At 35.2% G+C, this 18,389-nt stretch overlaps 1 protein-coding gene and 1 long non-coding RNA gene across 2 annotated transcripts in view; both read right to left on the reverse strand.

Annotated features, from left to right (window-relative positions):
• Window positions 1-18,389, reverse strand: part of ABCE1 (ATP binding cassette subfamily E member 1) — a 32,236-nt gene continuing 13,847 nt past the window's right edge. Inside the window, exons 9-18 of the mRNA XM_058721262.1 lie at window positions 17,778-17,867; window positions 11,772-11,893; window positions 8,869-9,090; window positions 7,827-7,886; window positions 7,674-7,732; window positions 4,956-5,066; window positions 4,729-4,871; window positions 4,478-4,600; window positions 2,945-3,056; window positions 1-1,639 (exon numbers count right to left, since the gene is read on the reverse strand). Of these exons, the coding sequence (XP_058577245.1) occupies window positions 1,592-1,639; window positions 2,945-3,056; window positions 4,478-4,600; window positions 4,729-4,871; window positions 4,956-5,066; window positions 7,674-7,732; window positions 7,827-7,886; window positions 8,869-9,090; window positions 11,772-11,893; window positions 17,778-17,867 (1,090 nt within the window). The 3' untranslated portion in view covers window positions 1-1,591. The remainder of the gene's footprint in view (window positions 1,640-2,944; window positions 3,057-4,477; window positions 4,601-4,728; window positions 4,872-4,955; window positions 5,067-7,673; window positions 7,733-7,826; window positions 7,887-8,868; window positions 9,091-11,771; window positions 11,894-17,777; window positions 17,868-18,389) is intronic.
• Window positions 14,007-17,767, reverse strand: LOC131507026 (uncharacterized). The gene is made up of 2 exons (XR_009259274.1): window positions 16,992-17,767; window positions 14,007-16,746 (listed from the first exon to the last, which is right to left on the reverse strand). It is a non-coding gene; the product is annotated as an uncharacterized LOC131507026 (long non-coding RNA).

Here is an 18,389-nt window from a genome sequence, read left to right on the forward strand (position 1 = left end):
TAAAAACAGCTTTTGTCTTATTTTATTCAATATACTTGAAATAATCATTCACAAATTTAACCTATCCTTAAAAATAGGCACTACTTATTTTAGTATAATCCCATTTATGTACAAAACAAACCCTTTACATATTCACACTTAGCTAAGTGCACAGAAAAAGCATAAAAGGATATATATTAATGCAAACACTGGTAACCTCTGGGAGGGTAATGTGAGGAGAGGACATTTTATTAACATGTATTTCAGTAGGTTTGAATTTTTCACAACAAACATGTATTTATGGATTACTCAAATTTTTAAAAGGCCTAAAGGGGACCAGTTAAATCACATTCTCTATTCATTGTCTGCATGTTAATTAACGCTTCTATGGTTTTAAGGAGCTCTAAAAGTTTGTTCAGTAATTTCTAATTTTCCTATTTTACCTGCCCCATTAATTCATTTCAGTAAACTCTTTTCCTCACTTGTAGTATAAGTTCCAGTTCAGTGCACTAGAAGTGTAATTGAGAGTGGTTTCATACCACATCCCACTGTTCAAACTCAGGAATTTGAGATGCAGTAAGTTTTTCGAGCTCTTGCTACATACTATCCAAAACTCCAAAGTCAAACAGATGTAGATAATGTCCTCTAGATCCAAACGTGGAGATGAGTATATTTGGTACCAAGAGATATTTTACAATGCTATCTGGGGACTCGTTTGCATTAATGTCGCCTGTAATGTTGTCCTTGGCTGCCCATCAGAAACCTGTGGAAGTTTAAAATTACACAGATGCTTAGGCATCAACTCTAAATATTTTGAAGGAAGCAAATATTCTTCAAAATGCTTTTCCTAAATTTTGATCAATGATTACATAAATGTCTAAAGAATGACATTACTTGGGAGAATTACAGAATCTTATGGAATGCTGAAACTGAGTAATTCAGAGGAAAGTTAGGATTTTTTTCTGGCAGATGGGGGTGGTGTGTGGAAATGATTTTTGATACTAAAACACACTGAAAACAATGTAAACAATGCTAAGTTGGGAACATGGATATTTTCCAACAGTGGGGTTTTGTAGTAATTTTACTTTGAAAGTCTAAACACACTGATAACATAGTGCAAAGACTGAAAACAAGTAACAAATATAATCCTGATGTTTATTTATCAAATTTCATTAGTGGAGTCTTCGACCGGCTTTTAAAATAAGGGCAGCTTCATTATACTGGCATATTTGGCAAACTAGAAGTATGGAAAGCTTTTTCAAGATTTTTAAAAGGGGGCAACACTGGTCAGCATTTGGTACACGAATATGATAACACCTACTGAAATCTTCCCATACATCATGAAAACTTGGGAGGTAATTTGTATAGCTTGAAATGTCTTCATTTTAGAATGTTTTATATACAAAAAGGGCCTTATCGAGAACAGAAAAGTGGCATTTTCTGTGTTCGTACTAATTTACAACACAACTGGCTTTTGATGTTACATTAAGTAAATTATAGCTCAAGTTCCAGAGTATGTGGGGCATTAAAAACCTGATTCAAGTTTTATATGACAAAAATCCCAATAAATGTTTCTTTTAAGAAATGGCTTCTCAACATTCTCAGATTCAGTCTAGTCATCCAAGAAAAAGTAGTTTCCACTCTTCTTTTGTTCTACGTCCTAAAAAATGAAACAGAAGCAACAAAAATCAACACCATTCTCCTATACGTAGGGGTAGTCTTTCACCCAGTCTTGGTTAGCAGCGTTTACAAGTGTCTATACAACCTCCTCTGCACGCACTGTCTGCTTCTGGACATTTGTGGGTCCACTAAATCAAAGGCAGGATTACTACTACTGCTAATCATCCCTACAACCAGAACACTTCCCTTGGTCCATCCTCAAGCAAAGCCTCTTCATAGAACATGCCTTACGTATGCATGTAAAATTCTGCTTTATAAAATACTATTTCCAGCTGAACTCTTGAATTCCACTTTTATCATTCTGACTTTAAACTCCCAGTCCAAAAGGTAACATTGTCTAGTTTGAGAACTGCCTATTACACAAAACTCATATAGAACTATTTTTTTCCCAGTTCAGTTTACAGACTGGCTTAAAACTGTAATTGTAATTTCCTTATCTTGGCTAGAGAGTAAGATAAATCATACACAAACAAAATACACAGTGAAGCCTAAAGGCATCAAGACACTGTTAGCTCTTTAAGAATACAGAATGTATATGTTGGCTTTGTCTCTGCTTTCCAAGAGGTCATACACTTTAGTGGAAAAGCTAGAGTACAAATGTGAAAATAATAAAATCTAGTAAATGGTAGTATTAAAAACAAGGGCTAGAGGGCCATGAAGCATAAGCAGCATTTTAAGCAGGCACTGCAGGAAGTATTTAAAAACACAGAAATGCTTTTTTAGAGGTCATTTGCTTTTTTTCCCCAAGTGACCAAGAAATTATCTTCTAAAAAAAAAAAAAAAGTTTCATAGTCTACATCAACTATAAGGAGCATAATCAATTATTTTATGTACACCAATGAAAAACGCTGCCAATTAAACTGACAAAATGTTTTTCCATTGTGTAGAATTTTATGCTCATTGAAGACGTTTGCTTGGATTCTTAAAATATTTTAATCAGGTGTTGCTCTCGTGCTCTTGAAAAATAGATAAGAGAAACCAGTCATTTGTAAAAACTCTGTATCAACAGTGAATTAGTGTAATCTTTCTGAAGACGTTAAAAAGGCAAGTAAACTCAACACAGACAGTACAACAGTGGGTACAACTCGAGATAACAGGTCTGAGTCCATGTAGCAATAGCAACTATATCAGAATTACTGCCTACCAGACTATTAGATGAGAAAAATATGAATCAGAATTAATGAAATGGCAAAATTTTTTCATGAAAGTCTTCCAATTTGAAACATGCCTTTCAATGATTTATAATGAGAAATTAGCCACGATTTAAGATAGTTTTTCTACATACCTTAATTGAATTGAGTTTGTTTATTCTTGGCCTATAGTTGTTTGGATCTCTTCTGAATGTAATTTCAAGCTGAGACAAAAACTTATTCATGCCAGCCAAAAGAGTTTGAGGACTAGAGGAAAAATAAGATCAACTGTGATTAAAATTCATCCCACCAAAGTTAACTACTTTTTGGGATTGAAGAGTATTAATATTAAGCATCACTGTTTTAATTCCTTAATCATATCTGGATAATAGTATATAATTATAGCATATTGTAAGTTAATTCTATGTTCAGAAGTGTCTTTCCTTGGAGTACTTAGTTTGGCTATAATATTTTGTGCAAAACAGACCCAGTTTGACCTGTGTTTCTCATCTGGAAAAAGAAACATTTAAGATGGACGTTACTACTATAGAAAAACAAAAGATCATTAATTAGGAGATTACAGAATTTCAAATCTGACATTTATAGGAGATAAGAGAATTTAACAGAAAAGGTAAAGTTCACATCAGAAATTTGGCACTGGAGGGAGTATGTACAGCACAATGGATTTTACTTGTACCTCCTTATTCCATTTCTATGCATCATTCACCTTTTTTTACCCAAATTAGTTCTTAAATCACACTAAATTGCATCATACTTGTGAAACACTTTAATAAGCATTTTTTGTAAATACAGATGATGGTTATTTAAATAAGCTTTACAGAGTCTATGAAACTGCCCTGTCAAAGAAATATGGAATTCCCAATTGATGAACAAATTAAAATGAAAAGAAATTCTGGGAAGAAGCTCAGTAAAGTACTTTTATTTTTTGGATGAATTATTCAAATAGCAACTCCTTTCCTCCCTAAAATCAGAGAACATAATGGAATCACACGAAATTGCTCTTTTTATAGGTAAAAAAATGGCTGAATGTCAGTAATTTCATATGGTTCAACTTAACAGAGGGTTCTAGCACTAAGACATTCCTCATAAACTGATTTCAATGTGAGACTTCTCTAAATTACAAGAGCTCTAAATCACAAGAGCTCTAAATCAGGCCAATAAGGAAAAATTAGAGGAAAAAAAAGGAGAAAAGGTAAAATCATTTTGACCCTGCTATAGATCAATACCAGATATTTGGGGTCCACTGTGAGCATTACCACTAGCAGTGTAAGTTGAGCAAATCATATAACCTTGTTTCCTTAACTGCTGTATGCAAAAACATCTATAGTTTTCAGGGAATTACTTGCAAAATCAAAATCCTAGTATGTTTTGAAAATCCAAATAATGAAGCAGACAAAAGTTAACTTTCAAGAAAAGCTGAGCAGCCCAGAGCTCTGCATGCTTATTCCCTAGGGTCAGGAGTTCTAAACTATATAGTCTGAGCACTTCCATCCAGTATTCAATATGAATAATCCTGGGAGTCACAGAATCATTCTTAGAATTTCTGGCTACTTCTTTAAAAATTAAAATGGTATGATTAATGTTTATAAGCTTCTTGGAAAATTCTGAATAATACTTTTCTAACAGAACTTATAATTAGGCTTGAATATTTCAGAAAACAGTTGTACCTGTTTGCGACTGTGTTCTTAGATGGAATACCATCAAAGACGATGACTCGATCTGCTAGATAGGTGGCCATAATGAAGTCGTGTTCCACAACAAAGGCTGTCTTCTTAGCATGGAGTATGAAACTAAAATACATGATTTTGAACATGTTTCCAGTTTTACATGATCAAATATTCAAATGTGTATTAAGTAAGCACCGTTGTATGCCAGTGCACATTAACTAAAAGTAATACTCTTAGTGGCAGGACATTACCGTTTGACAACTCGAGCTGCCATCAATCTTTGCTCAGAATCCAAATATGCAGATGGTTCATCAATTAAATAGACATCAGCCGGTTTGCCCAAACAAAGAGCTAAAGCTACTCGCTGCAGTTCACCACCAGATAACGTCTGCACCTATTTGGAGAAAAAAAGTTTAGCAAACCACGCAGAGACACCCAAAGCTTAAAATAATAACATAACAAAAATCAAAATACATACTTCTTGATCGATGATGTTTTCAATTTGCAGAGGCTTCATCACATCAGTCACAAACTGTGGATGAGTGTACGCATCTCTTATTTTTTCATGTAGTAACTGTCGAACACTTCCCTGTTTTTAGTGAAAAAAGTATTGGAATTTTCAGTACAGAACTCCTCTATGTATCTTCACCAAGTTAAGCTCCAGAGCAAAAGTATATCAATTTACTACCCACAGATATGATAGTATTATGCTTCTCCATCGTCTATGGCGTGTCCTAAAATTATTAGAAACCCATCATGTCCAACAAGTAAAAACAATCTTAAAATCTAAGAGTAGTAAACAATGACTGTTTCAAGAAAGAAATCATTTGATAGGGCGTGTGGGTGTCCCAGTCAGGTAAACGTCTGACTCTTGGTTTTCAGCTCAGGTTATGATCTCACGGTTCGAGGGTTTCAGCCCTGTGGTCAGGCTCCGTGCTATTAAGCAGGCTGTTAGCACGGAGCCTGCTTGGGATTCTCTGTCTCCCTCTTTGCCCCTCCCCTGCTTGCTCTTGATCTCTAAATAAATAAATAGTAAAAAAAAAAAAAAAAAGAAAAAGTTTAGAAAGTTTAAGAAATCATTTGAGAATAGGAATAATGCTCAAGGTCAGTGTTGGTATCAAGTACCCTTAGGCAATCAGCAAGATAAGACAAAATGCATAATATAATAGGGATGATTTCTAAAGATGTCATGTGCTTGTTATTTAAGGAGAGGGCCGAGTCTGAGAACTTAAAAGCTAAGCTTATACAAAGTACCAACGATAAAAATTTTTTTAAGTATTTATTTTTGAGAGCGCGAGTTTGAGCAGGGGAGGGGCAGAGAAAAAGGGAGAGAGAATCCCAAGCAGGCTCTGTATTGTCAATGTGGAGCCCAACGTGGGGCTCAAACTCACGAACCGCGAGACATGACCTGAGCCAAAATCAAGAGTTGGACTAAGCTACCCAGGTGACCCCAATGATAAAACTTTTAGTATAAATCTAAGCAATCTCAAATAGGCCTAACAAAGTGAAGGCTGAGGTCCTGAGTGCAAATACCATAGTTAAGAAGTTCACTACAATACTTGCAGAACCAAAGGTTAACTTTGTTTTCAAGGTTCAGATTTTAAAATTTATCAGTATTTTTTTTTTATGACCAAATAACATTCAATTTCATGGATATAGCACATTGTGTTTATCCATTTACAACTGATAGACATTGTGGTTGTTTTCCACTTTTTGGCTATTATGAATACACTTGTGTGCAAATTTTTGTGTTGAGATAGGTCTTCATTTCTCCTGGGTATGTATTTAGGAGTGGAAATGTTGGTTCATATGTAACTATGTTTAATCGTAAGAACAAAAAACAAACAAACAAGGGCGCCTGGGTGGCGCAGTCGGTTAAGCGTCCGACTTCAGCCAGGTCACGATCTCGTGGTCCGTGAGTTCGAGCCCCGCGTCAGGCTCTGGGCTGATGGCTCGGAGCCTGGAGCCTGTTTCCGATTCTGTGTCTCCCTCTCTCTCTGCCCCTCCCCCGTTCATGCTCTGTCTCTCTCTGTCCCAAAAATAAATAAAAAAAAAACGTTGAAAAAAAAAAATTAAAACAAACAAACAAACAAAAAAATCCTAAGAACTGCCAGGTGTTTTTTTTTTTTAAAGTGGCTCTACCATTTTACATTCCCATCAGCAATGTATGGTGTTCCAATTTCTCCACATCTTCACCAAAACTTGTTACTGTCTTTTTAAGTCATCCTAGTGGGTGTGCAATATCTCACTGTAGTTTTGATTTGCATTTCCCTAATGACTAATGGTACTGAGCATCTTTTCAGGGCTTATTTGGCCATTTGAATATTTTCTTTGAAAAAATGTCTATTCAGGGGTGCCTGGGTGGCTCAGTTGGTTGACTTTTTTTTTTTTTTTTTGAGAGAGAGAGGGACAGGAGGAGAGAGAGAGAATCTTAAGCATGTTCCATACTCAGTGCAGAGCTGACATGGGGCTCGATCCCACGACCCTGGGATAATGACTTGAGCTGAAATCAAGAGTTGGATGCTCAACCAACTGAGCCATCTGGGTGCCCCAAGCGTTTAACTCTTTTTTTTTTTTTTTTTTAAATGTTTATTTACTTTTGAGACAGAGGGCGAGTGAGGGAGGGGCAGAGAGAGAGGGAGACACAGGATCCGAAACTGGCTCCAGGCTCTAAGCTGGAAGCACAGAACCTGATGCAGGGCTCGAACCCACGAAGCGTGAGATCATGACCTGAGCTGAAGTCGGACACTCATCCGACTGAGCCACCCAGGCGCCCCACCAAGCATCTGACTCTTGATCTCAGCTCAGGGATTGATCTCAGGATTGACTGCACTGGCTTCATGCTGGGCATGGAGCCTACTTTAAAAAAAAAAAAAAAAAAAGTCTATTCAAATCCTTTGTTTTTAAACTGAGTTGTAACAGTTCTTTATGTATATTCTGGATATGAGTCTGGATATGAGTATTATTAGATAAATGATTTGCAAATGTATTTGCCCATCTTGTAGGTGGCCTTTTATTTTCTTGCTAGTGTTATGTGGAAATGAATCAATGACTTATGTCTTAATTCTTTCTTTAGCCGCTTTCGGTAAAACACAGAAATTTGGAGAAGAATTTTGATACAGTGAAAGATTAAAGCTATAGGTGTGTGTGTGCATAAACTTTCCTTTAATAACCAAATAACAGAATAATAACTCACAGTTGATTTGGGACTGATTTTCTGTGGCTTATAACTGACATTGAGAACTGGTACTTCTCCTGCAAAATAATGCAAATAAAGACACTGAAAATTACCCATATCTTCAAAGTTTCCTATGTGAGAAAGAGTAAAAACACAACAATGCAACAGTACCTCCTTCATCAGGCTTAAGTCTTCCAGCAAGCATTCTGATAAATGTGGTTTTACCAGTACCTGCCAACACAATATATACAACAGACTTGTAAGATGCTTCATGTTTACTTAAAGTAAAACATTATGTACACTACTGGATTTTAATTGAGAAATTAGTTTTAAAGGTATACACTGACACTACTCAATTCTGAAGCCTAAACAAAAATACTTGAAACTTTCATGATATGCTTCTGAAGTATCATTCGAAACTAATTAGAGGAATATAGACTAATAAATCTTATTAGTAACCATTACAAGTTTTGGGCTACTTTTTAAAAGACTTTTTTAGCTTAAATACCAATACAATTTATTGTTAAGGAATGTAATATTGTTATGATTGATACCATGATGTGAAAGTCCATTTGCATAAAACGCAACCCGGTTCAAAATTCTTCCATTACCTAAAGACTGAAATACATGGCAAAATCGTCGTAGAAAACTTCTCTTCTATAGACTTATAAGCTCTAAGTATACAATTCAAATCTTTTTTTTTCAATCTTGAAAGCAATACCAGACATTTGGTACTCGAATTCAACTCATAGCCCTATTTATGACAGTAATCTAAAATTGAAAATTCAGGTAATAACAACTATTTACAAAGGTAGACTAGCCTGAATTTAAAATAATAAAAGCTCAAATGGAGGAATTCAAGAAAAAATCTTAAACTAGATTCCTTCTGAATTACATTATTTTATCCTTTCCTTCCTCATCTGTTTCTAAGATGAATAAATCCCCTAATAATTTATACACAGAAAAACTAGCTTGGAAAAGTATCTTATTTTCACTAAAAGTTATGGAACAAAATATATGAACTATAAACTTGACTGGATGGCAATGACATTAAATCATACAATGTTATAAAATGTGAACTACACTGAGAAATGTATGGATTCAGTCTAGCTCCCACTTACAACTGAGTCAAAATTTTTCATGGAGTAGCTGAAACGAAGTAACTGGATAAACAGAACAGACTTCCAAATATCACAAAATAAGGAAAACTTACCATTCTCCCCCAGCATCACCATGATTTCAGAATCTGTAAACTCTCCAGCTACAATTGCTAGCTCAAACTCTCCCATTTTCTTCTTCATTCCAGGATATTTATACATACACATCTTTTTAACTTCTTCTTCATTTGCTGTCTCAGCCACTTTAAAAACAAGTGATGCATCTCTGAATCTCAAGTTTTCTGTTGGAACGTAGCCATCCAAAAAAATGTTTATGCCTGTTGGAAAGTCATTGACAAAAGATTAGTGAAGGTCATTTAAAGACTAATCTTTTCCACAGCAAGAAATTATCATATAAAACCCAAAATCCTAGGCTCTCCTGGGAGCAATCTAAGCACAGATTTCAAATATCTGTGAATGTGTGGTAACATGCAGTGACAAAAGGGTGTCTTATGTATTTGATACAAGTTTAAAAAACTTAAGCATATATATACAAAGAATATCTTTTCACTAATGATGTGATTTTTATATAAGATTTTCTTCCCCATCAGGTTTTGTGCAAAAGAATATGGCGCCGTTTCTGTTTTTTTTTTAAATCAAAACTTGTGATTTTTCTCAAAAAATGACAAGTAAAAAATGGGAGTATTTTCATAGACTGACATAAAATAATACAGTCTGGAGAATAATTTTTTAAATAAACAAGTTATGAATATGCATTTTCACATGAGATCTAGATACCATAAGCTGAAGTTCTAAAATATTGCATATTTTCAGATTAATTTTCCAGGTTTGCAACACATTTATAATAATGAACTTCATTTAACATTTTTTTGGCTTCACTGTACAAAAATATACACCATTATCTAAACATTTTTTAGTGACTGAAAGAAAACTAACATATTGTGCACGAGAATCCCTCCATATTAAAACTGTGAAGATGTGCAATGGCAGACACAGAAATGAAAAAGTGGATTACATGGGAAAAATGCAAAGATCTATTTTCAGTGATTCCTATATTTAAGATAAGAGAAAGATAGTAGCTCAAGTCTGGAAGGTCTCGAAAGAAAGCTTGAGGATGTTATTCATCTCATCTGGAACTCAGAGCCCTATCTGGGAGACTACAGCCTCCGCCTAGAACACAGGTGTTCAATATTTGCTGAAAGTAAATTCATCCTGCCAAAACTAGTATTTTTTGATCTTAAAACTATTTAAACATTATAAATGTGAGGTTAAAAAAATTAAAACCAAAAGTTAGAAAGGAACTTAGACCTGACGGAAACCTTAGTAGCCACTGATTCCAAATGCCTAATTTATCAGGTAAGGAAATGAAGACTCAGAAAATTGTGTGCAAAGAGACATTAAAAAACCAGCCTTTCCATTTCTACTGTAAAACTTGTCAATCTAAAACTGAGTCTAAGCTATAACTGTCTTTAGAGCTCAAAGAGAGCTTTTACATTATGTATGACATTAATTTCAGTATATTAAAAGAAAGCAGAAAGAAGGAAAGTTTATTAGAATTGTTTTAACAAACAAGGCACATTAAAAGCTTCAGCAGGAACCATTTCTTAAATGGAATAGCTTTTGGGGCACCTGGGTGGCTCAGTCAGTTAAGCATCCGACTCTTGGTTTTGGCTCAGGTCATGATCTCATGGTTTGTGAGATCGAGCCCGGCATCTGGCTCTGTACTGACAGTGTGGAGCCTGCTTGGGATTCTGTCTCTCCCTCTCTCTCTGCCCCTCCCTGGCTCGCTCTCTCTGAAAACAAAACAAACAACTTAAAAAAAAAAAAAGGCATAGCTTTTAGACAAGGCATTTATAACTACAATTGTGAAGAGTGAATGCCAGGAACCTACCTCATTATCAATGCAATTCTGGACCTATTACAAGGTATAGAATAGATAATAAATACTTGCTAATTGAGGAGAATAAAAAATTAATAACTTTCTGATATCATCTCTTAAGACTATTGGAAAGAAAATTAAGCAATCTCACAAATTTTTTTCCTGAACATATGCATCTGTTTATCTCAAAGGTACAAGCAGATAAGTACTTACGTATCTCAAAAATTATTTTTGAAGAGATTGTTTTAAAAAGGAGCCTGCCTAACCTAGGCATCTACATACAAGACTACATGAATAATTATTCTTATGAAATAGGGATTTTTTCAAACTATGAACTAGGTAGTCTTTTTGTCAGTTGAAGGCACAGCTGAAAAGATGAAATATAAAGAAAAGAGGAGAAAGAAATCAGTGGTAGGAAATGGCAAAGAAATTAAAAAGAAAAAGGCATACTAGGTGGAGAATGCACTGATATTTGTTTCAGGAGCCACTTAGTGGTAGGTTAGTTTTTAGTTTTGCCTAACTTGCTTAGGTGGAGAAGAGACACGGAAAAGAGACACCAGAGAGTCCCTCTTTCCTGACAGTAGAAGGAATAAATGAAGATAGGCTTACTAAGCTATTTTATTAGGCTTTTAGTTACTCATTAAACTATATGACACTATCTTGTTTTAATTTAATACACTTACTATCTTATTAGACTTCTAGACAGTCTTAAGTTCTACAAACTTAAGACACAGATTACAGAAAAATTTGAAAAATGGGAACAAGATGAGCACTAATTAAGAGTTTCACTACTGGTTTTGGCCTTTCAAAGATAAAGCTGAAGATGATAAATACTAGAAGTTGTAGAAGCCAAAATATAATAAAAACTTTTAAGATAGCAAACAGTGAAACTGATACAGTATTTCTACCCATTGCAATAGAAAATTCTCCAAAAAGGAAGTTTTGAATAACAAACAATGTATATAACCTTATATATACATTGTTGAGTGATTAACTTCCATTAAGACTGGAGTTTTGGATAAATATTAGAGCAACATGTAACTGCTGAATATCAACAATACATTTTCTAAGCATTAGAGTGAAATAATACAGCATTGTGGAAATAGTTTTTCAAGTTACCTTCTCTTACACTAAAAGGCATAGTGACAACACCGTAAGCACTTGGTACGCCATATAAACAGCAGATGAAGTCAGAGAGATAGTCTAATACACTTAGATCATGCTCCACCACAATGATATATCTGCAAGTCAATACAGATTTTTATTTTTAAATGTAACATAACATATAAAATAAAATTATATTTAATTACAATTTAAACTCTTACACAGAACAGTATAAATTCCAGGAAAACAGATATGTTAAAAAATTTAAATGTAAAGACCATACTAAACCAAAGCCGTAAGACATTAAATAAGACTCTATCAGTCTTCCTATTTCAAATTGTTTTCCTAAACTAAAAAAAAAGTTAGTATGAAACAGTCTATGGAGACATGAAATAAGTGTGTTTTGCCAAAAAAACCCCACATTTTTAAATAAACTCTACAAAGACACAATTACAATAGATTTAAATCTGATGTAGCTTAAACTGTTTATTATGCTGTTCATCTTGCACGTTAATAAGCCCTTACAGTTGTCCTGTCCCATCTGTTAGCTGTGGTAGGGGAATACAGAGAATATGACAGAATGCTTAACCTGAGAACTTCCAAGTTAGCTGGGGAAGACAAGGAATAGACATGAAACATTACCACAAAAACCCGAAAAAACAAAAAAAAACTACACAGCCACGCATTTTCTCTAGATATAAAATCCAGTGAAGGCCAAGGAAATAGGTTAGTGTGTACTGGAGCACTCTGTAAGTGGGACAGTATCTGACATGACTTTTGAAGTGGTAAGAAAAAAGTATTGCTAGCATACAAACTATCAGGCAAAGAATGGTCATGACACTTTTATGCAGCACTTTATTCCTATTCAAGTTAGTTCAAAATGTTAAAAAAGCAATGTCCTACAGACACTTCAAATTCCAACTTATGTTTCCTGTACAAATAAAAATTCTCCATATTTATATTAATGCAATCATCATTCTCATAAGATAGGACTAACCTTATTCCTAATATACTGTTTAAATTGTCAAGTCTGTCAACTCTTTCTCAACGATGTCTTGTGCATTTATTTCATCCTTTTCTTTTTTCTAAATTCTAGTTCAGGCTCTCACATTTCTTTCAACATTTCTATAAACTTTTAACAAACCTCACTCTTTTCAGGTTCCCAGATATGGCTCTCAGTTGCAAATAAAACAAATTAATGTCCTAAGACTTTGTTTCAAAACTCTCCAAAACTTCAGCTATTATTTTTCCCCATGTACATATAAGGCACACTGAAAAATGGATCTTTCATTGTTTCCTGAATCCACTTTTCCACTTCTGTGTGTCTAAGAGTTATTCCTTCTCCTGAATGTTCTCCTGTCTAAATCCTCACCTGCTGAAATCTTACTCAATCCTTTAAGGTCCATCACAAATCCTACCTTCTGTAGGGTCCCCTTGATATTATGCAAATGAGCTTTCTTTCCCCAACTCTTGACCCCCTGTAACTCTGAACTGATATTTGGATTTTTATTTTTTATTATTTTTATTTATTTCTTATTTAGGACCTCGACAACTTGTCCCTAAATTGTGTGAAGTCAGACTATATAATACATTTTAGCACCTCTATGATTTTTAGTCTTGTGCTATGTACCAAAGAGATGTTTAATAAAGTTGTTGGGTAATGAAGAATTTTGGACTTATGCTAATTGGCAATGGGGCAAAATGGTTAGGTTCTTAAATAACATTGTCCAGTAAAACTTTCTATGGTTATGAAAATATTCTCTATGTACAGCATGTGGAATGTGGGTAGACTGATTGAAGGAATGAATTTTTAATTTCAATTAAAACAGTAACATGGCTAGAATGTATAGCACAGTTCTAGAATAAGAGAACGGTAAGAAAAAACATCATTTCGGAAAGATTAATCTGTCAAGAAGAAAGAACCACTGGCTTTTTTTTAGGAAACTCCCATAGCAATCTAGGTATCAGAGAGTAAAAGGAATGAAAAAGAAAATGGGGGCATGTTTAATTATGAAAAGAAAATATTAAGAGCAAATGTTTACTACCACATTGGTAGTAAGAAGCATCAGTAAAAATGGCAAATCACCCAAGTGAGCCAGTACTCATCCTGCCTTGGTGTTTTTTTGGCAATGTTCCATTATCTGGACTATCTACTTCTTACCATTAAAACCTTCTAGACACCATGTAAGGCAGCATAGTATTACCTAGTGACTTTAAAAAAAATTTTTTTTTAAGTTTATTTAGAGAGAGAGAGAGCACAGAGCCCGTTGTGGGGCTTGAACCCACGAAACCGAAACCTGAGAGATCTGAGCTGAAACCAAGAGTCAGATGCTTAACCGACTGAGCCACACAGGCGCCCATCTAGTGGCTTTTAATTTGCTTTGAAAAGAAGGAAAAAAACCATGTCATACATTCTGCTATCCCTACTTTTAAATGGAGCTTATGAAGAAGTCCAAAATGTAAGAAAGAATTAAGTGAGCCAGCCACTCTATTTCCTAACGGTTTGGAAAGAAACAAATCTGTAGCATAATGAGAAATTTATGCTGTGAAACTCCTACAATTAATTTTGGATTACAGTTGGGTTTTTTTTGTTTTTGTTTTTGTTTTACACTTGGTTTTTAATTTAACTGAAGATGTTCTTAGAGGACAAATTCTAAAAAAATCTCATGCATTTAGCGTCCTTTCTCCAATCCATCCTCTATTTCTTGCTTTTGTTTTTTTTAAGGATAGGATAAGAAATCTTTTTATAGCATTACAGACTGAACACTGCCTTGACACATCACAGAATTTCAGAATCCAAAGAATGTGAAAATGTCTAAATAATTTTCTTTACTTTGTCAATCTAATTTGTTTTGACATGTTATCCACATTATAATTACAGTTACTGCCCTCTCAAAGTAGAAGACTGTAATGATTTGCCTGAACATTTGTATATTAATGTCATCTGGTTGTAAATTACGTATCTTTTTAGTTCTTTTTATTATGGTTAGGACATTATTTGATATTTTAAAAAATTATGTGTGAAAGTAGGTATGAGCTATGACTTTCATAATAAATAAATATAAAAATATTTCATAAAAGGGCTAAGGTTGAAAACTACTGACTTGATTACTTGTATGTTCTTTTCTTTACCAGACTGATAAATCCTTGAATACCGGGACTGTATCTTATATTCTTATATTCCTCAAAGAGCCTATCATAATACCCAGGCCTATGTATGATGTGAAAATTATAGCTACTATTTGGCTCAATTTAGATTATTTCTTTATCACTGATTCTAAGTTTCACTTCAAAGTATGTATATGGATCATTTGCTCCTTGAATCTAGAGAGTCAAATTTTTAATTCTGAAAAATTCTGACACGATCTTTTTCATGGCTTCATTTTTCAAACTCCTATTCAGATATATGTAAACAGTCCTTTTCATTCCATTCTCTAACCCTCCTTTCTGAACTCAATCTGAGTTCAATCTCATTCTCTGTTGTATTCTGGTAATTTGCACAGATCAACCTTTTAGGTTTCTAACACTCTTTTCTGTTATCCCTAACCTGTCTAATCTATGCAGTGAGGTTTTTTTTTTTTGTATTTTTTTAAATGTTTACTCATTTTTGAGAGAAAGCACATGAGTGGGGGTAGAGACAGAGAGCAGGAGAGGCAGAGAGAGAGGGGTCAGAGAGGATCCAAAGTGGGCTCTGCACTGACAGCAGTGAGCCTGATGCAGGGCTCAAACTCACAAACCACAAGATCGTGACCTCAGTTGAAGTCCAATGCTCATATGACTGAGCCACCCAGGCGCCCCAGTGAGTTTTTTTTTTTTTTTTAAAGATTTTATTTTTGGGGCACCTGGGTGGCTCAGTGAGTTGAGCGTCTGACTTTGGCTCAGTTTACAATCTCACCATTTGTGGGTTTGAGCCCCGCATTGGGCTCTGCTGACAGCTCAGAGCCTGGAGCCTGCCTTGGAATCTCTCTTTCTCTCAAAAATAAATAAACATTAAAACATTTTTTTAAAGATTTTATTTTTAAGTAATCTCTACACCCAACATGGGGCTGGAACTTACAACCCTGAGATACAGTTGCATGCTCCACCGACTGAGCCAGCCAGGTGCCTCTGTCCATTGAGTTTTTTATGTCACAGCTATACTTTCAATTTCTAAATCTGGGTTTTTTGAACATTTACCTATTGCCTTTTTCTGGTACCAGATTCTTAGGGTTTTGTATCCTTTTTTATGTTTGTATTTTATTATTTTTTTTAAAGTTTATTTATTTTGAGAGTGTGAGAGACAGCATGCACGTGCAGGAGGAGGGTTAGAGGCAGAGACAGAAGGAGAGAGAATTCTAAGCAGGCTCCGTGCTGTTAGTGCAAAGCCTGACGCGGGGCTCAAACTCACAAACTTTGAGATTATGACTTGAGCGGAGATCAAGATTCAGACACTTAACCGACTGAGCCACTCGGGGGCACCTGTGGGGTGTATTTTAGATACAACTATTTTATAGTTTTGAGAATGTCACCTGACCTCCTTGAAGGTCTAATCCTGTTGTCTGTTGTGTCTACTGCCTCCTTTGCAGATGCTTTCCTCTTAATCATTTATAGCCCTGGATTTTAGCTCATGAGTCTTTACTTGTAGGAATCCTGTGACCAGGGTTGAGGGCATATCCCTGCAAAGTGATTTTATATTTGCTTCTGCTAGGTACCATAGGACAGGACTAAAGATTCTGAGACCCTCTTTTTATGTTACTTTCTTACTGTGAAGAAGATTATCCCGGTTATCTAAATTTCAATTCCACATCCATGTGAGCTGCTGGTCCATGCATATATTTGAAGGGGAGCCATCCATACATTTCAAGGAGCGAGATCTACGCTTCCTTGGTATCTTCACATCTTTACCTTTTTGCTGAGAAAGCAGTTCTTTTGAGAGTCCTGACATTTTATATGTGATAATCTAATACAACGCTTTGCTTCCTGTTCACAAGTGGTTGTTAAAATCCAAGACCTGGGGCGCCTGGGTGGCTCAGTCGGTTAAGCCTCCGACTTCGGCTCAGGTCACGATCTCGCGGTCTGTGAGTTCGAGCCCCGCATCGGGCTCTGTGCTGACAGCTCAGAGCCTGGAGCCTGTTTCAGATTCTGTGTCTCCCTCTCTCTCTGACCCTCCCCCGTTCATGCTCTGTCTCTCTCTGTCTCAAAAATAAATAAAAGTTAAAAAAAAAAAAAATTAAAAAAAAAAAAAAAATCCAAGACCTTACTGCAGATGAGCAACACCCCTCAGGAAAGCCATATTCTAGTCTCTTCTTTTGTAATTTATAGTTCTTTCTTTGGTTTTTGATCCCTACGGATTTCTCTTGCATTCTGTAATATCAGCTGGAGATTAAATTAGTCATTAATGAGAGGCACAAAAAATACTACACAGAAAAAAATCCCATAGCTTTGCCATGTAGTAAATTTGTAACCTAGAACAAATAACTACCTTATCTGACCTTAATCTTCCTCATCTACAAAATGGGAATACTACCAAAGAGTCTAACACACAAGATTGCTATGAGGCTCAAATGAGAGAATGGATTTAAAAACTGAAAATTACAAAAGTATCGCATAACTACAGGGTGCTGTGATTACTTAACAGGTTATTAAGAAACTATGGAATTCAGTAAGATCCTAAATAACCAGAGTTACTGTGGTGATCCTTATAATGCTGTAAATTTTGTGTGTTTGAGTGACATATTCATTTGAGAATCTGGTAAAAGCTAAGAATCTGCCTCCCAGAAATCCATACACAGATGCCAGAACTTTCAAATCATTCCAAAGTATTCCTACGCTCTCTGGAGACAGGCATTAAATAGCAGGTAGTAAATAAGTCTTGCATAAAGAACATCTGTTCTAGATAGAGGAAGGTAAATACCAGTGGTGGCTCTAAATAACTGATAGAAAACATACATACATATGACATTGATGGCCCCAGTGTTTAATCTTTAGAAATCTGTATAACTCCCCAAACAAAATAAGACAGACACACCAATCTATACTCACCTATCTGGATTTATGAGAGATCGTATAGTGATAGCAGCCTTTAAACGCTGCTTGACATCTAGGTAACTAGAAGGTTCATCAAACATGAAACTATGAGAAAGAAAAGCAAATACAATGATTTATAAGACAAATAGGATATAATTCTATCTTACATGATATTTTAAAGCTCTGTAATATAGTTTCTGATTTAACAACAACCATACCCTCTTACACCAATGAGGAGTCCACTGCATAAGAGTAAGAACTTTTGTATTCTGTTCAGAAGTAGAAAGAAAAAAAATTGCAAAAGCAGGGCTGCATTATCAAGCCTGGGGAGAGACTCTCTGATTAAGCTAATGTACAAAGTGTTATTGCCTCATGAAAAAATATTCTGATAAAGTCTGAAGTAATTCAGACAGCTTTGCTCTTGATTAAAGTCCATTGCATTAAAGCAAATGAGTTTTTGAAAAGGAGGGCACCGCACAGAATTATAGAACACTTTGTGGAAAAGGGCTAGCCTGCACTGGATGTCAGAGTAGGAATGTAGAAAAAGGTGGGAGCAATATATCTGGGAAAAGAGAGGCACTAGAAGGTAGGAAGGAAACTCCTTCTTCCCTTTTCTCTCTCACATGA

This window comes from Neofelis nebulosa, chromosome 3 (assembly GCF_028018385.1).
Source record: "Neofelis nebulosa isolate mNeoNeb1 chromosome 3, mNeoNeb1.pri, whole genome shotgun sequence".
Classification (NCBI taxonomy): domain Eukaryota; kingdom Metazoa; phylum Chordata; class Mammalia; order Carnivora; family Felidae; genus Neofelis; species Neofelis nebulosa.